Below are 22,863 nucleotides of genomic sequence, written 5' to 3'. Positions count from 1 at the left end.
AAAGAAGTAGCTAATTAGCAATGGACTATGTCTCAAGCAAATGTGAATCATGAATCATGTGTAGGATTAGTGTCATGTTACTTTTTCATGGTCCCAATTCATTAAAAGCAATTATAGTTAGTAAATATAAGGCCATAAATTGGCTCTATTATGTCCAACCTCATTTAAAGTGTGATCCTTGGCTAATTTGTTTGACATAAATGATACTTCATCCAAGAGTGGAGCATTGGCACCATGCTAAACCTTGTTTAGAGTGTGATTTGGCCAAGTTCTCTAGTATAAATGATACTTCTCCAAGATTGTGCAATTGGAGACTTATATGACTTCAAAAGTCCTCGAATCCTTTTTACAAATCCACAAAATTTAAGGATGTTTATTATCAAATAGTATGAGTCATTGATTCGCAAATCAAGAGAAGAATATACTATAAATGTTACGATGAAGTCTCGTTCGATAGTCCACATAGAATATCTCCCTTTCACTTATTATGATATCCCCACAATGCTTTCCAATGATCGTTCTTTTATATTCAAAGCACACAAATGCATGCATAGAGTTCATACAAGGAAAGCAGAAGGTAAACTCACCTCCCAACTGTAGGTTCATCTAGCCACCCCCAAGCTTGGGAGAGATAGATGCATGTACCACTTTAGCATGAGGCCTTTAGATCTTTAGACCATGTTACGACCAACCTACCATGTATGTCTCATACCACTATGGGAGAGATAGATGCATGTACCACCTTAGCATGAGGCCTTTAGATCTTTAGACCATGTTACGACCAACCTACCATGTATGTCTCATACCACTATGGTAACATCCTAGAGGCTTGGCAATTCGTTAACCCACCAATGTATACTCATGAGCCCTCCTCATGCTTATATAGGACTTTGGCGCTATTTTTATCCAATTGTATAGCTCCCTCAATAGTCAACTGCCTATGTGTGTCCCTCCCTTGGCCCATAGACATCGACTCATGCCCATGCCAAGAATGTAATACTGGGTCTTTGAGATGCCACAAAACAAGTCGATATCTTGAGGTAGTAATAAGGATTGCATGGTTGTGTGTTTGGTTAAGTGTCCTTTTGTCTACACTCTTAAGCTTGGCATTGCCCAACATTATGGATAAAAGTTGAGAAGTGTTTGGCCATGGTCCTTGTGCCTTATGTGCCCCCTCATAAGAATACCCTTGGTTGTGTGTTTGAGTGAGTGTCCTCTTGTCTTATCCTCATTCTTACACTCTTAAGCTTGGCATTGACCAACATTATGGATAAAAGTTGTTTGGCCATGGCTTATGCATGAAATTTCCCCAAAGAGAAGAACTGCCACGTGGCAAGTCCAGAATAGTCCCGAGAGGCTGTGGGTTCGTAACTAGTCGCACTTGAAGTGAAAAGGCATCGTCACGCTTGCCATGATCGCATGGTGAAATGTGCCTTTATAAGTTGTCAAATTGATTTTCTGTGACTCCCCTCTCCTCCTCGATTGCCATTGCCGGGCGTTACCGATCGTTAGTGAAGGCAAATCCCTTGGTCATTGATCTTTTTTCGTTAGCAAAGAGGGGGGCTCGTGTCCTGTTGGCCCCCTTTTGCTCCCTTCCTTTGTGGATGGCTCTGGTATTGCGGAAGGAGCAGGAGCGGCATCAGCACCAAGCAGCAGATGAAGATGTGCAGGCAATCCCCGCATCACTAAGCGGCTTAAAGGCACTCTCGATCGAAGCCATCGGCACCGCCCATTAACGCGCACAATCATGGATAAATTGGTCACTCTCTGCCAGGTACGGCATGCACTCATAGCAACCTCACTGCCTTATGAAAAATTTATCTGCTGGCATGTGTACAGAAGCGCGCAGGAGCGATTCTTTGCCGCACCCTACAACTAGATTTTTGATGTCTCTTGTCATTTGATTCACTTGGAACGATATTGTCGGCTGCATATATGTACATACAAGGTGCATTTGGAACAGTGGCTGCATATACCTAACAGGCGGACCTGCATACAAGGGCCGTGGGTGCACATACATAAAAGGCTCACTTGGAACATAATTGTTAGCTACTCATACGTAAGCCAAACTTTTTTGAGACATATATTATATATTTAGTTATAGGCGTCCAGTGGGTGTAGGCTGGCGTGATTCAAATCTGGGTTTGTGCCTGGCAAGTCTAATCCCTCTATCACCAGGCATTACGTTGGTGGACACACAAGTCACGTTTTGAATGGTATTGCTGGCTGCTCATACATACAAGGCTCACAAGGAACACTATTGTTGGCTGCACGTACATACAAGTCTTACTTTGAACAGTATTGTGGCTGCACTTACATACATGGCCTAGTATTCTTGGCTGCATACATGTACATACAAGGCTCTCATTTTTGGCTACTTTTATGCCTTGCACAAGCGTTTAGTCTTACTCTAGGGGTAGCATGGTTGCAGTACTCTCCTGCAGCCTAGTCAACTATTGTTTTTTTTTTTTTTTTTTTGGGGGGGGGGGGGTGGGGGCTAGTGGACATTTTACCTTATACAAAGTTTCATGCCCAAAAATGTGGTTGGTTTTGTGTGTCTTGGAATTTGGCAGGAAAAGCTTGAAACATTTCGTATCAAAGAGTTGAAGGACGTGCTCACCCGCATTGGTGCAGCAAAACAGGGAAAGAAACAGGTGACCTTTTGTGTATATCATAGTGCCAATAACGTGCATCGGTTTGGGTGTTTTATATCAACCTTTGCTGTTGAATGATAGCAGGTACTTATAGACAAAATAATGGCAGTTATTCTTTCTCCCGAAAGGCAACAGATAGGTTCAAGAGGTACATCTTTCCTCTTACACTGTGGCTGGTTACTGGTTTCATAATCTCTACATGATATTAACCACTTCACTATACACTTGACATCACATGGATTTTCTATGGGAACTCTTGTGTTTGTCCTTGTGCCGTGCATTGATCAATTGCATATTTTCTCAAGACACAGCTATATGGGATGGCTGTTCCTGGCCTTGAGATGATTGGTTATGGTCATCATTTGTTAACTTCCTGTTTGCCATGACCTGATCAGGGTCGAGGCCTGAAAGCTCAACCAGATATGCCTTAAGCCGTGAGGATGTTGCCAAAGTGATTGATGACATTTACAGGTCTGCATTTTCTCTGCAGCAGCTTGTTTTTCTCCATTTTTGCACAACACGCTTAGTATAGGAGGAGCATATGTTTGCAAGTTGAATCTTTGTTTTTGTAATGCGAGATACTCATATCTCAAATGTGAGCGAGAATGTCCTTACGAGTGATTGCTGAAGCCTGAGGCTCTGAGCAAGCACAACTTGCATTAAAGGGTTCTCATTACTACTGTCACGAATAAAGCGAGTCAGCCCTTTACTGTTTCATGTATGAAGATAATGGTTTTGTTAATAAGTTACGCTTAGCCGTTAATGGATTGAGTCCAAACTGAACCCTCTACAGCCTCTACAGAGGCTAGGAAATCGAGAGACATGAACACAAATATAAGTGGATATACATATCATTGAATATCAATGCAAATGTAGAATTGTAATTATAATTGAATATAAATATAAATTTGTATTTTGTTATAACTGTGAATGTAAATAATTATATAAAGAAGGGAGTTTAATCATGGATTATTATACGTACTTTACCTGATGCTAACTGCAAAGTTAGCCGGCCTAATGTTGGGTTAGGGGACCCTGAAGATTAGTGTAGCAGGCTGCCGTGTTGGAATTTGGGGGCCACTTCTTGGGAGGTAACCCAGTAGTGTTCATGCCACTGCGCGATTAACCTCCACCACTCTAATTCTTTCCAAGCCACGAAAATTAGTGGGGGAGGGATGAGAATGGCCCTAGTCTTCTATTACTTATAGATGATCCCATTGCTTGGGACTCTATGCATGTGGGATGTAGGCGGCCAGGCCACGACCTTCCAACACCCTCCCTCGCCTTCTTTTTGGCCCGTGATTACACCTGGCATGTCAGCAAGCTTGTCTATCCGCTCATACTCGCATTCGGCCTTCGTTCAGCTCCGTCAAAAGGAATTGGCAAGTTGACCGGCTCCACTAACAACTTCCCAACGTACCCTCCCTAGCATTGATACCATGTTGGAAATTGGGGCTACTTCCCGAGAGGTCACCCATCCCAATAGTGTTCACGCCACTGCGCACTTAACCTCCGCCACTCTAATCCCTTCCAAGCCATGAAAATTGGTGGAGGAGGGATGCGAATGGCCCTAGTCTTCTATTACTTATAGATGATCCCATTGCTTGGAACTCTATGCATGTGGGATTTAGGCGGCCAGGCCATGACCTTCCAACATGATGACATGGGCTTAGGGTGCTAATTAATGTTATCCTATAAGTTATAGTTATTTAGAGATCAATAGTGGCTATATAAGTGGGATGAGCCTATTGAGTGGACTATTGTATAATGTATTCTACCATACTGATGAATGATAGAGGCCTTTGCTTAGGCCTAGGACATGGTCCACTCCAAGCCTTAGCCCTTGTGCATTGGGGTGGCGTGATGGTGTAGGTGAGCTAGCCTAGGCAACCCTTAATTTGGGAACTAATCTTGTTTGTCCAATGTTTAGGAGATCTATGGGCATAAAAGTTGGTATGAGGGCCTGCCTAAAGCACGAGAGGACAATGTTGAAGCACGGACAAAGGTTTGTGTAAGTATTCACCTGGGTGTATCACATCATTGCACATATCCGGTACCATCTGCTGCTGCTGCTTCTGCCAGGCACATTGCTTCATCATCATCGCCTGACAGGACAGCACCTCAGCGTTTTATCATCTGGCCAGATCACGGGACAGCAGCCAGATCATGGGACAGCAGCCCACTCTGTGCTACAGACCGCACCATGGGACAGCAGCCCTCTTTGCTACATTCAGTGCTTACATCAGCGTTTTCATCAGCATTCTCATCAGCGTTTACATCAGCATATCATCAGCGTTTTACCACAGCTTATGGGACAGCAGCCATCTCTGCTATAGTGAAGCATATCGGCGTTTTTACCACAGCTCATGGGACAGCAGCCCTCTCTGCCACATAGAGCACTTCAGCGTTTTTCCTCAGCTCTCACCATCGGGACAACCCACTCTCTGCTACATCACGCCATCGGGACGACAGCCTTTTCTGCTCTTCACCTACCACCTCAGGTGAAACTGGCCTCTGGTAGAAACCAAAGTGCGGTAGACTAGCAGTCACCCAATCCAATTGTAGTCCAGACAATTAATTAAATAAACAGGAGCTAGAGTGCTCCAAAACAAAAAGGAGAATGACACCTGTTGGCCCCAAAGCTTGGCGCCCCTTTCGGTATTTCTTTATTCAATTTCAATGGAAAGATTTAGATGATTACAACATGGCCATCCATGGCTCGTATGTTTGCAAGTCCAATCTGCCAATCCTCAGTACCTCTTAGCATAGAAGTTACATAGCCTTGTTTCCCACGAACTGTTATCACCTCTAATATGTTAAGTCTGTACATCCATGAGGCTTTGAATAAGCATCTGATTGAACCATGCACATAGCCATAATCTCAGCCATGAAAACCAGTCCACAAACTCATCCAAAACAGCCCACAAACTTGTCCTGTTTCCACCCTTTGAACTGCCAAACCCTTCCTCTCACAAAGGGCTAGAGAGAACCACTCTAGACCAGTCTTGAGCCAGTGAAAAGAGAGACTTCAAAAGACATCACCTGCAGTCCCACTTGCTCACAAAGAAAGAGAAACTTACAATCTTGATGTCGGTTTCCACAATGAAGAAAAGACTCGAGGAAAAGCCCTGAACTGTCATGTCCTCTTGTCTTGCAACCGGAAGAGGGAGAGAACTTGTGAGAGAACCTGCTGTCCAGCCTTGTGTTCCCTTCTCACAACTCACACTTTCAAACTGACAACCATCTTCTTGCCAAAAGCAAAGGAAGGAGAGAGAGAGAGAGAGAGAGAGAGAGAGAGAGAGAGAGAAAAGAGTCTTGAATCTCTGTTCTGTAGCACAGCCAACAATCAGCCTTTATGATCTCCCTCTTGAAACCAGTCCAGTAAGCTCCTGTACCCTCTTCAGTCCTGAATTCTGCGCTGCCTACCTACAGTCCCTCTAGAAGGCAAGCATAAAAGAAGCGCAGCCCTGCAGCCCCTGAAAGAAACGCAGCCCTGCAGCCCCTGCCTGTATGCGCCTCTTTTTCAGAAAGATCTCCACGCCTGCAGCTTGTATGCGTTCTGTTTTCAGAAAAACTCTCCACGCCAGCAGCGTGTATGCGCTCTGTTTTCAGCCACGCCAGCAGCGTGTATGCGCTCTGTTTTTCAGAAAAGCTCTCCTCTCCCGTGCGCTGCCCGCCAGCCCTCTTTCCCAAAAGCAAGAGAGAGAATAGAGAGAGGGAGGCGTGTACTTCCAACAATGGAGTAGCCCCTTCTCTCCATAAAAATCCTAGGGCCCTTTTAAGTTTATTAAAACTTATGCCTAGGGGCCACCCAGGGTTATTAACATTAAAATATTAAATCCCTTGGTCCCCCTTCACACTTGGGGATGTCCACACATGTTACCATTTGTCCGGGCACCCAAGTATGAACAGTTAAATTTTTATCTTGCTCACCGACCACCATGCTCACACTTCTGCTGCACCCATTTTCACAGGGTCATGACATCAGGTACGTAGCACCCTTGTCACTAGAGCCTGCACCCCTCAGGTACGCAACACCCTTGTCACCAGAGCGTGCACCCTTCAGGTTTTGTAGCACCCTTGTCATTAGAAGTTGCACCACTACACCACTCGGGACGGCAGCCCTCTGTGCTCTTCACCTGCCACCTTAGGTCCCGCAACACCCTTGTCACCAGAGCTTGCGTCACCTCATCTTCCGTTGCCACTACCACCTCGGAGTGCCTTTGCATCCACCGACGCGAGCCTTCGACACCGACCACCTCTCGGAGTGCTTTGCCTCACATCGACGCGAGCCTGTCACCGACTGTGCTTCAGCTCCGACATAATCCTTGCTTCTGCGCTGGTCTTCTTCTCAAAGTCTCCTCACATTAGAGGGCTTTTGTACATATTTTGACTCACCATTATATATAGACTCACTCACCTATTTCATGCTGGGTTGTTTTGCTCTGATCTCTCGTACATTTGGTCCTTTTGTCCTTTTGCCCTCACATCCGGGGCCCAACCCAGTGGGCACCCAAATGACTTAGGCATGTGAAGAGGACAATTTAACTATACACTGTAAACACCCACGTGTGATGAAGGTTGGTGGAAAAAACTAATTGTCGAAGGCATGCAGGGATTCAAGAATGGCTTTCAAAAAAGGAAGGCAAGGCCATTGGAAATCGATCGCTTTTGCTCCTAGCTCTCCATACGTTGGTCACCTTTGCTACATGTTGCTGCTAGCCGTCTTTGTTACAGGTTGCTACTGGCCGCCTTTGCTACAGGTTGTTGCTGGTTGTTTTGCTATAGGCTGCTGGCCGACCACCTACAGGCTGCTGGTCGACTGTTTTAGCTTGGTCGTACAGCCCCTTCAGTTGCTGAAACCTCTTATCTACTTGTTGGATGCTCAAAGCTCTTCAAATTGGACATTATTATGATCTCTTGGCTGATAACCGGTTCCTTAAACAGGCCGGACAGCATCTTTATCTTCCAATGAGTCTCCTTCCACCGAGTGTACACAGTCGAGGTGCAAGTACGGGCACACCAGCATCGTGTGGGGACCCGGAAAACCAGTACCGTGACTGTTCACTCCAGTAAAGGGCGGGAGGATTTCTGGAGGGACATCAACTATGAAGGGAACACTTCTCCGACCGTCTTGTTTGGTATTTGTATTCACTCCTAGTGCATTCATGGCAAATCTGGCTTAAAATCCCATGGAACATTGTACAAACAAAATACTACAATAATATATTTGGTATTGAGGGGGGGTCAGCCTGGGATTCCAGCCCCAGTGTGGTGTCACTAAGCACTTTCTCTTTTCTAGTTTCGTCTTTGTCTTGCGCTGTATTTAAGTGTTGCTCACAATAGATCACGATACGGTGCCCAATACGTGATTACACCTTGTAGGGTGCATCACATTGGTATCAAAGCAGGGTTGTTTCCCTCTCTTCAGTGGGGAAACGATCTTGTGGGCTTGGACACCATGTTGATAGCACACTTGACACTATGGACAGCCAAGCAAGACGTGAAGAGGTGCTCAACTCTAGAGGGTACTCTAGTACATTGGCTGAGGTATGTAGAGGCTGTCAATGTACATTCAGACTTCTGCCAAGTCTAAAGGTTTATGAAGAGGAGCCCAATGCATTGAGGGCTGAATTGGATCATGTAAAGAGGCAATTGTAGGCAAGAGAAGAGGAGTTGAAGCTTCTTCATGAGAACCTGCAAGTTCACAAGCTTATTGAAGCCACCAAAGTTGAATGCATGGTGGACCGTACTTTTGACTCCATGGCCAGGTTATTGGGTGTGAAGCCAAGGGAGTTGGCCCTTACTTACCTTATACGGAATGGAGATGTAATGGAAGGTGAAGCGGGTGTTCTTAAGTTCAAAAAGCCTCCTCGCATAGAGCGAGGTGGTGCCATTTCCCACGCAAGATGGTTGTGTAGAGGTTCTATATAGATAGGCCTAGGGTGTAGGGAGTGAGGTGGTGACTTCTCGCCATGCTTCTTCACCACTTAATGCAAGGGAAGAGAGACGTGCTTATGCCAAAGAGGGTGGACAGCCAGGTGGTTATGCACATGCAGGACATGAGCATCATGTAGGACATAGTACTTTGCCCATAGAATTGGCTAGTGGGGAAACCACACATGGGCTGAAATTTTCTCGTTATACAGGTGATGAATATGATGAAAATTCAGCTCATGGTACTCATGCCCAAGAGTATTCCCGTGAGCATGGTGATGCAAGAAGAGATGTATTTGTGCATGCAGGTAGGCCACCGATTCAGAGGGCACATGCCACTGTGCCTCATGTATCTGGGCATAATGTGCAGGATGCCCATGCATCTAGGGCTGCCCCATTGGATAGGAGTAAGAGAAAGAGAGAAGAGCAACAGCCTAATACAAGAAGGCTTAGGACTTTTAAGTAGGTGACAAATCCATGAAGTTTAATTTTGAAGCTTACCATGGGGAGTATGATGCTTCCAAGGTGATGGCTTTTGTCGCTCTGTTTGACATTGCATTTAGTGACGAGGCTTTTTTCTGAAAAGTAAAAAATAAGACATGTAAGCGTGTTTCTTAAGGGGACACCCGCTCATTGGTGGATTGTAGAAAAGCTCTTAGGAACTCCTATTGCCACTTGGGAGGAGTTCAAGGAGAAATTTTATGGCCAATTCCTACCTCCAAATGCAGTTAGGCAAATAACTAAGAAGTGGGACAAGCTTGAACAGAAGGACAATGAGTCGGTCAAATCCTATATAGCCAAATTTTGAAAGGTCCTTTTCGAAGTTTCCCCATTTATGCATATTGGTGAAGCTGAGAAAAAGCGGAAGTTTGAGTTGGGTCTTTATCCGGTGTACCAATTGGGATTGGAGTTGCATCCAAACCACACCTTACAGCAGCTTATAGCTTCCGCATTGGCTACTGAGAGCAACTAGTGTTGAAGATGAAGCAATTTCAGAGGGATAGCCATGGTTACAGAGCAAAAGAGAGGGCACTTGAAAAAGGTGGACATCCTCTAAAAAGGGACTTTAAAGATGGCAAAAGCGGAGGGAAAGCGGAAAATCCTCCTACCAAAGATTCTCCTATCAAGATGCACAGGTTTGGGATCACTCCGAAGCAACGAGAACAATATGCAAAGGAAGGTAAGTGCTTCTCTTGTGGGAGTAAAGACCACATGTTTAAGGATTGCCCGCAATGCAAAAGGAAAGAGGAAGTATAACTATTTGGTCCTCCATGCTCTTTTCACATGATAGAACTCATGCCCGGATACATGGACAGGATGATGGACATGTGGAAACAGGGTTCCTAAAGTTGGAATTGGAAAAAGCACTCGGCTGGGTCAAAAAGTAGGAAAAAGCAAAAGTCAAACTTTGTTGACCAAAAAGCTGAGGGCATCGTTGGAAAGAGCTTGTCGAACTGAGTCAAAAAGCTATAAGCTGCTTTTTCAAAAAGCAGCTGCAGGGCCAAAAACCAAGGCCCTGAAGTTGTAAAAGTATAAATCAAACTTTGACTATTTTTTAAAGCAAAAGCACGGGAATAAAACAAAAGCTAGAGAATAAAGGCAAAAGCAAAGTATGGATCAAAGCAGGCATCCCCTCAAGTATTTAAAGGACCATGCACCCTCTTGGTGGATCATAGAAGACTCGAGGAGAACCTTGGAGAAAGAAGTTATGAAGACTCATCTTCATCATCATCCTCGCCAACTAACCTCTCCTCCACAACCGGCGGTCATCACCCCTTCAACCCCCGGCGTTCTGCCATCCTACGCCGCTATTTGGAGTATTCAGCCGACTGTGTGCCACCTGTACCTGCAGCGCCTTCATCCGACGACTTGTTCAGTTCTGTGTCGGCTGTACCCTACTGTGCCACCACCTGTACCTGCAGCGCCTTCATCCGACGACTTGTTCAGTTCTGTGTGTCGGCTGTACCCTACTGTGCCGCCACCTGCAGCATTACCTTTTCTGTTCAGCAGCACCACTGTCATCTACAGTAGCGCCGCCTCCTCACCCTTTTGTTTGGCTGTGCTAATTGCTCCTGTACAAACCCTATACCTCGTCTGTGTGCCTGCTGTCCAGTTAGCAAACAGCCCTCTGGCTGCGCTGCCCTTGTGCCACTTGTAGCCAGTTGTGCTACTACCTTACATCGCCGCCAAAACACCACCATATCTGTCGCCTGCCGGCCTGAAAAGTCTGCACCGCCAGCTCTCTGCTCTGTGTAGAGCCAGCAGCCACCATGTTAATTTTGTGCGCTGCCTGCGCTCTATTCTCTGCCCTAAAAAGCATCACAGCTTCTGCCCCTAAACCGAAGGTGTGGAAGCCGCTAAAGCTTACCTATGAGGTAAAGGGGTTTCCTTTAGAGAAGAACCCAGAGCCACCCGATCCATCACTTATGGAGGACAGAGAGAAGCTACCCCTAAACCCGCTTTATCAGATATAGCCTCTTCCGGCCAAGCGAAAGAGAAGAAGGCAAAGGAGCCTTCAACCGGCAAAGCAGACTTCAAGCCGGGAGAGAGAAGTGTAAAGTTTGATACCTTCTATGGAAAGCGGGACACTCAGAAAGCTCTATCCTTCATCAAATAGTTTGATGCCGCCTTTGGCGGACAAGACTTCTCCGAAAAGTCCAAACTCCGCACGGTTCGTATGCAGTTGAAAGATGCCTCCTTGAATTGGTGGCTAAAGGTGGTCCAAGAAGAGACTGAACCTATCTCATGGGCTGATTTCAAAACCATGTTCAACAAGAAGTTCCTTTCCGCTACCTTTGAAGCAGATGTGCAGAAGGAATGGGATGAGGTAAAGCAAAAAGCGGGAGAAAGTGTGGCAACATATCTTAATAACTTCTCAGCCGTCTCATTGAAGTTCACCTCATATACTCCTATTCCACCATTGATGGAAATGCGAAAGTTTGTAAATGGATTGCAACCAAAGCTTTATCAAGCAGTCTATATGATGGGACCTGAAAGCTTGGAAGAAGCCCAAGACAAAGCCTTGCAAGCCGAGGCTCTATATATGCCTTGGATGGTGGGCAAATCAAAGAGTGAGACTCGAGACTCGTCCCAAAAGAAGAAGTTCAAAGGGGGATCTCCAGCAAGGAACGAGCCACAGGAAAAGAAGAATAAAAATGAGGATAAACCCCCATTGTACCAAAAGAAGCTATCCGGCAAGCAACTCAAGGATTATGTCAAAGAATGTAAATGTTTCCAACGTGGAAAGAAAGGACATATGGTTGCAAAATGTCCTTGGGGCAAAGTGGCGAACCAACCCGTACTTATCCACTTCGATAGTGGTGCTACCCACTACTACATCCGTCCACGAGTGGTTGAAGCCATGAAGAAAGCTCCGCTTACAGATTGGAGACTATGTGGATCACGAGAACATTGTGATGCGATTTTGGGTATGTCTTGGCATTAGAAAATAGATCCGGCCATTGATTGGGTTGGAAATAAGATTAGGTTTCCTTTCAAAGGCAAGAATGTAACTTTTGATATAGGAGTTGGGGGGAACTCCATTCCACTCATTAGTCATGTACAAATTCCTAAAGCAATAAAGCAATCTATATATGTAAGAGATCCAAAGGAATCTGAGGGTGATGAATCACTCTACTCTTGATCATGAAAGAAAGACTTAAGGAAGTATGAGGATTGTTTTGTAGATACTCTTCCAGGAGAGCTACCTCCAGAGAGACTGGAAGATCATAAGATTGACATCATGCCAAGAAGTTCACCTCCTAATAGACCTCCTTATCGAGTGAGTTAGGCTCAACAAGAGGAGACTATGAAGCAAGTGACAGAGCTTTTGGAAAAGGGTTTGATTCGACCTAGCTCATCACCCTTTTGCTCCCCAGTTTTCTTGGTTCAGAAAAAGGATGGTTCTTGGCGTATGTGCATTGATTACAGGGCTCTTAATAAGATCACTGTAAAGAACAGGTTTCCTATTCCTAGGATTGATGATATCCTGGATAGATTGGATGGAGCCACTATTTTCAGCAGGATTGACTTGAAGAGTGGATACCATCAAGTCAGGATTGTTCTAGAGGACATTCATAAGACCGCATTCAGGACTACCTTTGGACTCTATGAATATTTGGTGATGCCTTTTGGTCTTACCAATGCGTCGGCTACCTTAAACCGAATGATGGAAAGAATATTTTGAGCACATATAAAGTTTGCAGCTACTTTCTTTGGTGTTATTATTGCGCATTCAAAGAATGAAGAAGAGCATCGAAAGCACTTGGATATGGTATTTCAGGAATTATGGAAGCACAAGTTATATGTGAATGGCAAGAAGAGTGAGTTTTTTTTGTCAGAGATTCACTACTTGGGCCATATAGTGTCCAAGGAAGGGGTCAAGATGGATCGAGAAAATGTCAAGACTATTGTGAAATGGCCAGAGTTGACTAGTGTGCATAAAGTTCGAAGTTTCCTCGGCTTATGCTCTTATTACAGGAAGTTCGTCAAGTGGTTTGCTGTGGTAGCAAGTCCACTTCATGATTTGACAAGGAAAGCTGTGGGATTTCGGTGGACCAAAGCTGAAAAAGAATCCTTTGAAGCACTAAAATTTTATGCTAGCAAAGGACCAATATTAATTATTCCAGATTTGTCGAAGCAATTCGTGTTAGAATGTGATGCTTCAGGAGATTGCATTGGAGCAATCTTGAACCAAGAAGGTCAAGTTTGATTGACAAAAACTCGCATGATTATTACAACCTTTGCCAATTTCCAACAATCCATGGGAAAGTATTGCTATGGACTTCATCTTTGGATTGCAAAGTCAGGATTTGGGAATGATGGAATATGGGCTATTATTTGACAGGTTTAGTAAGCAAGTCCACTTCATTCTAGTGAAGAAGACTATCTGTGCAGATCATATGGGAAGATTGTTTATTCAACAAATCTTCAAATACCATGGATTACCCAAATCCATTGTAGGGGATAGAGATCCTCGGACTACCAGTTTCTTTTGGAGAGCACTTTTTGACAACATGGGGACAAAGCTGAATTTTTCTTTGGCTTATCATCCTCAAACAGATGGGTAAAGTGAGATTGCTAACCTCACTATATTGGATATGCTAAAGTGTTATGCTCTCGAAGCGACGGACCAAAGGGAGAAGTACTTGCCATTGGTTGAGTTTGCCTATAACAACACTCTTCACTCTTCGATAGGCAAAGCTCCTTTTGAAGCAAGCCCACTTCATTCCAGTGAAGAAGACTATCCGTGTAGATCATATGGCAAGATTGTTTATTCAGCAAATCTTCAAGTACCATGGATTACCCAAATCCATTGTAGGGGATAGAGATCCTCAGACCACCAGTTTCTTTTGGAGAGCACTTTTTGACAACATGGGGACAAAGCTGAATTTTTCTTCGGCTTATCATCCTCAAACAGATGGGCAAAGTGAGATTGCTAACCTCACTATATTGGATATGCTAAAGTGTTATGCTCTCGAAGCGAAGAATCAAAGGAAGAAGTACTTGCCATTGGTTGAGTTCGCCTATAACAACACTCTTCACTCTTTGATAGGCAAAGCTCCTTTTGAAATTATCTATGGCAAACCATTATTGTTGCCTATTTTGAAGACCAAGAAAGTGATCTTCCATGCGGATGAGCTCGTTCAAGATTTGGATACGGCCTTTGCACAGGTTCGGAAGGCTATTGAGACATCTCAAGCTAAGCAAAAGAAAGCTGTGGACAAGCATAGAAGGAAGGTCACTTTTAAAGAAGGAGATTGGGTGTTATTGCGATTTGAAAAAGCAAGACTTAGAAAGTCAAAAGCTGAGCTCAAGGAACCCAAGCTTGCCCCCAAGTATTATGGATCTTTTCAGGTTACCAAGAAGATCAACGATGTATGTTATCGTTTGGACCTTCCAGATCGTTGGAGGATACATAATGCCTTCCATGTCAGTTTATTGAAACCATATACAGGACTACCCCTAGAGGAGCTTGTATTGGAGGATCCACCAGAAGTGGAAGAACAAGAAGAAATCTTAAAGCCGGAACAGATTGTATTCCATTGCGTGAGAAGCCACTAAGAAGTCAATGGACCATCTTAAGAAATGGATTCGAACCTTGTTTAACCTCTATGACTAGAACTAGTCACACAAGAAATAATGACAAAAGAAGTCCACATGTACATCACTTGTGTTTAAAGAAAAAATCCAAAAAGGGAGAGACCAATAGTAATCTAAAGGACCTTAATTCACAAGGAGTAGAGAGTACCATTTGCCACGATATCTTCAATAACATGACGATGCCATGACCAATCAATGTATTCATTTTTAATAATCCATAATTCATCAAAAGGTGCATGCAATTCACTTTGTTGTTTGTGTCCTCATTACTCCATATCCTTGCACTTAATTCTTACTAATAATTATTTTTACATCTTCACCATCACCATCTGTGATACTGGCAAATTAAGTGTATCATTCTGGATGCGAAATGGATGCCAGAAGAGTACTTCAAGGACTACCCATATATTCTTTGAGCATATAAGGAAGCAGCTGGTCCAGACGTATTTGAAGGACAAGCTTGTTGCGTCTTGAGATCAAGACAGATTTAAGAGGGAGGGATTGTAGCCCTAGCCCTCTTCATTGTATATATGTTTATACTGAAATGGAATTGATCATTATCTTGCTTATAGAATGATTTTGATTGGACATGCTCTAGTTTGGGTGGCAACATGCCAGAAGGCCCAAGGAGCAACATTTGTATATATGTTTATACTGAAATGGAATTGATCATTATCTTGCTTATATAATGATTTTGACTGGACATGCTCTAGTTTGGGTGGCAACGATGCCAGATGACCCATTGGATGACAACGATGCCATATATATTGGACTTCGCAGTCGGGCGGTCATTGCGACCAGATGGCCTAGATGACTGTATTGGACTACGCAGTCGGGCGGTCATTGCGACCAGATGGCCCAGATGACTGTATTGGATATCATAGTCGGGCGGTCATTGCGACCAGATGGCCCAGATGACTGTATTGGATATCATAGTCGGGCGGTCAATGCGACCAGATGGCCCAGATGACTATTTATGACTCTTGGGCGGTCCTAGAGACCAGATGGCCTTGAGGGAAGTTTGAGCGGTTCTAGTGACCAGATGGCTCAGCACGGTTTCGATGAAACCAGACAGGACAATCCATGAATAGTAGGATCATTACTTGTGCATTGCATATTGATGTATGTTTGAATTTCTTTGACTTTGTGTGCTGTTTTTGATGCGTGAACAATGCTTGGATTTATGGCATGTGATAGTCCACTGGGCTATCTGGTTAGTACTTGGAATACCCAGTAGATGCGAATGATGCATACTTGTTTGTTGACTAGCTTGTGTCTAGTTTTTGCAGAAGGTGAGTATGCATTTATTTCTAACCCCTGCTGCAGGCTATGGAGATCATGTACCATCAAGAACAAGTACATCCGTCAAAGAAAGGCATAAAGATGTTGCCAGAGGAGCAGAAGGCACCACATATATGAGGAAAGACCAGATGCACAAGAGTACCAGATGGGGCTAGTACCATATCTATGCCACAGTTGAGGACAACTGTGATATAAGAGGAGGGAATGTAACTATTTGGTTGTCATGTGCACAATGTGTATCTACCGTGTGCTACACGCACACAAGACTAGCTTTGAAGTTTGGGGAAGCTTGGAGCTAGGCTGATTGGCGAGCTGAGTTAGGGATAGACTAACGGGCGGGCACCCAAGTATGGACGGGCGGGCGCCCAAGCGTGGATGCCCGATGACCGGCCAAGAGCCTATAAAAGGGTGGCCAAGGTTTATATAGACACGCGAGACTCTATATGACTAATGACTAACCTTGGCCACCCTTTTATAGGCTCTTGGCCGGTCATTGGGCGTCCACGCTTGGGCGCCCGCCCGTCCATACTTGGGTGCCCGCCCGTTAGTCTATCCCTAACTCAGCTCGCCAATCAGCCTGCCTAGCTCCAAGCTTCCCCAAACTTCGAAGCTAGTCTTGTGTGCGTGTAGCACACGGTAGATACACACTGTGCACATGACTTTGGTCCTCCATGCTCTTTTCACATGATAGAACTTATGCCCGGACACATGGACAGAATGATGGACATATGGAAATAGGGTTCCTAAAGTTGGAATTGGAAAAAAGCACTTGTTTGGGTCAAAAAGCAAGAAAAAGCAAAAGTCAAACTTTGTTGACCAAAAAGCTAAGGGCACCGTTGGAAAGAGCTCGTTGAAATGAGTCAAAAAGCTTTAAGCCGCTTTTTCAAAAAGCAGCTCCAGGGCTTAAAAGCAAGGCCCTAAAGTTGTAAAAGTATAAGTCAATAACTGTGACTATTTTTTAAAGCAAAAGCAAGGAGACAAAGCAAAAGCATGGGAATAAAACAAAAGCTAGAGAATAAAGGCTAAAGCAAAGTATGGATAAAAGCATGCATCCCCTCAAGTATTTAAAGGACCATGCACCCTCTTGGTGGATCATAGAAGACTCGAGGAGAACCTTGGAGAAAGAAGTTGTAAAGACTCATCTTCATCATCATCATCGCCAACTAACCTCTCCTCCACAACCGGCGGCCATCACCCCTTCAATCCTGGCGTTCTGCCATCCTACGCCCTACTTTATGCTTTGCTTTCTCTTTTTGCTTTAGTATTTTAATAATAATAAAATATTATTGCTTTTCTAGCTTTAGGGCCTTGCTTTTTGGCCCTGGAGTTGCTTTTTGGAAAAGCGGCTTTTAGCTTTTTGATCTAGCTCAGTCCCCTCTTTCCAATGGTGTCCTTGACTCGCGGTCAACTTAGTTTGACTTTTTACTTTTCCTTACTTTTTGACCAAAACTGGTGCTTTTTCTTGTGCCAACTTCATGATCCTTGTTCCTATGCTTTTATCAACCTGTCCAGTGTTTGGGCATGAGTTCCATCTTGTGAAAAGAGCTAGGGAGGCCAAATAGTTACATTCCCTCCCTCTTATATCGCAGTTGTTCTCAATTATAGAATACAAGTGTTTCATATGTTCCAGGTACTAGCCCCATCTGGTGATTTTGTGCATGTGGTCTTTCCCATAGCTGTGGTGCCATCTGCTCATCTGGCAACATCTCTATGCCGTATCTTTGACCAATGGCTTTGTTCTTGATGGTACTTCTTTAGGGCTTGAAACACGTGTTAGATAAAATTAATGCATACTTACCTTCTGCAAAAACTAGATGTCATTGAAATTGGGGATCCGGAATGATAGACCAACACTTCAAATACCAGACACAGAGCATGAAAACACAACGGAAGAAACATAAACAATATAATAACACTGCACTGAGTTGGAACAGCCGCCCTCTGTAGGAACTTCTTTATCCGAGAGAAGTTTTATAGTAAACCAAGGTGCGGGTGCATACAACACTGGATTTTTCACAAATCATTAGCAAATCTCTTGCCCAGACATCCATCCAGTGCCAAGATAAAAACACAGCACCAAAAGCCATCCGAAAATTATCTCAAAACAGTCCCATGAATCAACTCACAAACAGTCCATAAATCAGCTTGTAACGGAGCCAAAAACAGCCCCGAACTCCACGTCAAAACAGTCCCAAAACAGAGCCTCAAATCAGCCCTAGTAGAGCTCTCAAAATAGTCCACTACTAAGCCTCCAACACAGCCCGAAGATCAGCCAGATCTGCGAGAGAAAAGAGGTCTTTTGACACCACACGTGTGGGTCTGTACGGCTGTACAACTGTCGTGTCTCTGCCGAAATCAAACGCTGCTGTATTAAAGCTCTGTATGGCCAGCAGAAGGCAGCCCAACTATTGTACCTACTGTTTATACGGACAGCACAAGAAAAACACCACCAATCTTGTCAAATCCCCATAGGATCTCCTCGTGGAACGCTCTTGGTACAAGACTCGAAACCTGCAAACAAACCAAACAAACAAGACGGCGGTGCAGGCCTGACTCACCTCCCAACCTTGACAGCCGTGGGCAATCCCACAAGACTTGGTTGTCCCCACCGAGCCACGAGGTGAGCTAACTAGATGGACGTACCGACCGATCTCTACCTCGTGACGTCCCATACCGCCACGAATCTACTCTCGCGGGCCTCGAGATTGCTGCCGGCCTCGGTTGCATGAAGCAGGTGCACGTCTGCACTAGATCCAGGCTCCTGACCATAGAGCTCTCACAAAGTCATGCGAGACTCTATATAATATGCCTAATGACTAACCTTGGCCACCCTTTTATAGGCTCTTGGCCGGTCATCGGGCGTCCACACTTGGGCACCCGCCCATCCATACTTGGGTGCCCGCCCATTAGTCTATCCCTAACTCAGCTCGCCAATCAGCCTGCCTAGCTTCAAGCTTTCCCAAACCTCGAAGCTAGTCTTGTGTGCGTGTAGCACACGGTAGATACACACTGTGCACATGACATACTCCCCTTCCTCTAAGAGATCACTCCTGAGCTCACTAAAAAGCCAGGGTATTCTCTCTGAAGAGTAGTCAATGTCTCCCATGTAGCGTCCTCCTCAACACGATCCTTCCACTTGATCTTATATTCCGTGATAAGCGTATTACGTAATCTTCTTTTATGAAATCCAAGAATCTTTTCAGGTTCGTGTGGAACAAATGTCATGTCCTCGACATCTATGATTTCTTGAGGAGTGACTAACTGGTCTGTTCCACCTAGTACTTCCTTAAGTCTACTGACATGAAATACAGGATGAACTTTCACATGAGAAGGCAAATCCAATTCATTTGCAACTGAACCAATCCGTCGTGTAATACGAAATGGTCCACATTATCTAGGCGATAATTTCGGAGATCGACCTGTCCGTAAAGTCTCGGAATCTTTCGGAACTCGCAAATACACCATCGTTCGTTCAGAGAACTCTCTGGGTGAACGATGTCTATTAGAATAAAATCTGTCTCGGTCTTGAGCACTTCTAATAGATTCCTTCGCAACTTGTAACATTTCTTGCATATCTTGCAAAAAATTACGTGCTGCATCATGTTGAAGTCCTGAGAATCCCACTGTAACAAGTGATCTAGGTTGAAAACCATACATAAGCATGAAAGGACTAAAACCTGTACTCGTATGCTTAGTACTGTTATATGCAAATTCTAAATAGGAAGATAATCCTCCCATGGACTCTGTCTTTTGGATACATATGCTTCAAGCATATCCTCCAAAATCTGATTCACTCTTTCAGTCTGGCCATCAGATTGAGGATGATCTGAGGAACTCAAATTCAAAGTTGTTTCCAACTTCTCAAAAACAAGTTTCCAAAAATCACTCGTAAACTTACAGTCCCTATCACTGACTATGTCCTGCGGTAATCTATACAGTCTAAACAATTGCTCGATAAACTGCCTTGCTAATTGCGTAGTTGTAATGGTTTTCCGTGTTGGTAAAAATCTAGCCATTTTTGTCAAGCGATCTACCACAACCCAAATAGAATCGTGGCCTTGATGTGTTCTTGGCAATCCGGTAATAAAATCCATGGAAATACTTTTCCATTTATTACCTGGGATTTGCAAAGGATGCAACAACCTAGCTTGTCTAAAGCATTCAGCTTTATTTGCTTGACAAACTTGACACTTGAGAACATAATCTTCTACATACCCTTTCATCTTTGGCCAATAAAAAGTGTGTTTCTCTAATGATAATGTCCTGTGTATCCCAGGGTATCCAGCAGAAGGGGTGTCGTGACACTCCTTAAGAATCTTGGACCGAATGTCCGGGATCTGTGGTACACAAATTTTGTCATTACGGAATAGTAAACCATTCCGCATTATCCAGTGGCCTCCTGCAGCCTGAATGGTAGGCTGCTCAGTCATCGAGTTTTGGTCAATCAATGAGCTCCCGTCTTGGATCTTATGCCAAAATGGACCAAAATAACTATCAGTCCTTCAAAGCCCTCTCAATGACTGAAATAAGTCAGTAGAAATCTCGGTGAACGACAAAGTATTCACCTCTCTAATTCGACGAAGCGCATCTGCAACACTATTCATGGACCCTTTTCTATAACGAATCTCAAAATCGAAATCTTGCATTAATTTAGCCCATCGAGCTTTCCTTCCTCTCGAATCGTCCGCATCACACACATACTTGATTGACTGATGATCAGTCAATACCACAAACTTGGAGCCATATAAATAATGTCTCCAAACCTTGAGAGCGTGAATCACAGCATAAAGCTCTTTCTCAAGGGTTGGCCAACGAGATTGAGTGTTGTCTAGCTTTTTACTTTCAAAAGCAACAGGTCTACCATCTTGAAATAGAGCAGGTCCCGATGGCATAGTCACTGGCATCAGTTTCAAGAACATAAGGCCAACTAGGATCGGGTAATGCTAAGATAGGTGCTTCCTTGACTTTATCTTTCAAAAGTCTGAAGACCATATCCAGATCATTATTCCAAGTGATAGGCTGATTTGACTTACGTCCACGACCTTTCAACAAGTCGGTCATCGGTAGTGTGAGCTGAGAGTACTCCCGCAAAGATTTCCGAAGAAAAACAACAAAACCGAGAAAAGAACGAAGTTGTTTCACTGTTCACGGTATAGGCCAGTCCAGAACCTTCTGAACTCGGTCATAGTGAATGCTCCATCCATCTCTAGTGATCTTGTGTCCCAAGTAAATGATGTCTGTCATGAAAAACTCACATTTACTTAACTTAGCATATAGTCGATTCTGTCTTAAAATAGTTAGGACAATCGTGAGGTGACTAACGTGATTCTCAAGAGTACGACTATATATCAAAATATCATCCAAGAACACAACCACAAATTTTCCCAAATGTTCACGAAAAAGATCGTTCATCATTTGCTGGTCATTTGCTGGAAAGTGGCTGGAGCATTGGTTAACCCAAAAGGTAATACGAGAAACTCGTAATGGCCATACCTAATCCCGTATCTGGTGATAGCCAGTACGTAAATATATCTTCGTGAAATATTTCGCTCGTGCTAACCGGTCAATCAGGTCATCTGATCTAGGGAGAGGATAACGGTTCTTAATTGTCAGCTTATTCAATCTCTTATAATCTATACACATTCTCCAGGTGTTGTCCTTCTTTCTCCTAAGCAACACAGGTGTACCCCAAGGTGATTTACTTGGACGGATCTGGCCCATCCTCAAATAATCTTCGAGTTGTTTAGCCAACTCATCTTCCTCAGCTTGGCTCATCCTGTAAGGTGGAATACTAACAGGGTGAGCACCAGGGACCAGGTCAATACGATGATCTACTGTCCTTTCAGGTGGTAAGCCCGATGGCAGTTCCTTAGGAAATACATCTTGAAACGAATCAAGTATCTGCTGTAATTCTTTGCTTTCAAATACACTTAATTCATTGACATCCATAGAAGGTATGAGAAATGAAGAAAGTGAAATCAATACACAATGGAAAGCAGTATACAAAGAAGAATCCATTATATTACCAAAATCAACTATATTTACAAGAGGTCCCTGAGAGGGATGTATACAATCACCTAAGATACTATACTGGGTGTTTTACTAAGGTTTAGCCCAAAAAAACGAAAGCAAGGTAGCATATTTTTTTTTTCCTAAAAAAAATCAAAATCTAAAAAAAAACCTTACTGACGGCTTGCTTTTTGAATTTCTGCTGTGCCTGCTTTTCTGCCACATGTGCGCTGCATGGGTGCCTGCGTATGCCGCCGCCTGCGTGTACCCGCGCGTGTTTTTGGCTGCTACCTGGCGGTGCTGCCTGCGTACCAGCACTTGCCTGTGCTTGCCTGGCCTGATTGCCTGTGTGCGCTTGTGCGCATACCTGGCCGCCTGCACAACAGAGGGACGCTTGAGCCAGTTTGCCATAGTCACAAGGGACGGGGGATGGTGACGGGGGACGGGGACGGGGACGGGGACGGGACGGGGGACGGCCATAAGTAGGGAACGGGGACGGGGGAGGAAACGACACTCAAAAAATACTTTTTTTAAAAATTTTTCTACTCTACACTTATTCTACTTTGGAAGTACATCAAAATGAGCACAAATTTACACTAAAATGGTAAGCTTTTGAGTCCTATTAATAATTAAGTAGATACAAAATGAGTCATGACTCAAGAGTCAGGAGTAAGGACTAAGCCTTAAGGAGGCAGAATACATGGACGGACTCAAATGAGTCAATGACAAAAAAGTGCTGAAGACTAGAGGCTAGAGGCTAGAGCTAAGTAGTAAGGCCCATGAATCATGATCCATGAATGATCATCCACGTGAAGTGCTCGCCTCATGGTCATGGGTAGCTTGTGCCAAAGAAGCATCA

At 44.2% G+C, this 22,863-nt stretch overlaps 1 protein-coding gene across 3 annotated transcripts in view; it reads left to right on the top strand.

The window, feature by feature from the left end:
- The first annotated feature begins 1,388 nt into the window (after positions 1-1,388).
- The window catches only part of LOC147624771 (E3 SUMO-protein ligase SIZ1-like), a 63,226-nt gene continuing 41,751 nt past the window's right edge, over positions 1,389-22,863 (top strand). For all 3 annotated transcript variants that reach the window (XM_086817991.1, XM_086817992.1, XM_086817994.1), the window contains exons 1-4: positions 1,389-1,774; positions 2,574-2,654; positions 2,739-2,802; positions 3,050-3,125. In XM_086817991.1, coding sequence (XP_086674117.1) covers positions 1,748-1,774; positions 2,574-2,654; positions 2,739-2,802; positions 3,050-3,125 — 248 coding nt within the window. In that variant the 5' untranslated portion in view covers positions 1,389-1,747. The remainder of the gene's footprint in view (positions 1,775-2,573; positions 2,655-2,738; positions 2,803-3,049; positions 3,126-22,863) is intronic.

This window comes from Cibotium barometz, chromosome 24, assembly GCF_041138505.1.
Source record: "Cibotium barometz isolate CiBa-2024 chromosome 24, ASM4113850v1, whole genome shotgun sequence".
Taxonomy (NCBI): domain Eukaryota; kingdom Viridiplantae; phylum Streptophyta; class Polypodiopsida; order Cyatheales; family Cibotiaceae; genus Cibotium; species Cibotium barometz.
Note: the sequence above shows the minus strand (reverse complement) of the source record. Positions and strands in the feature narration are given on the sequence as shown.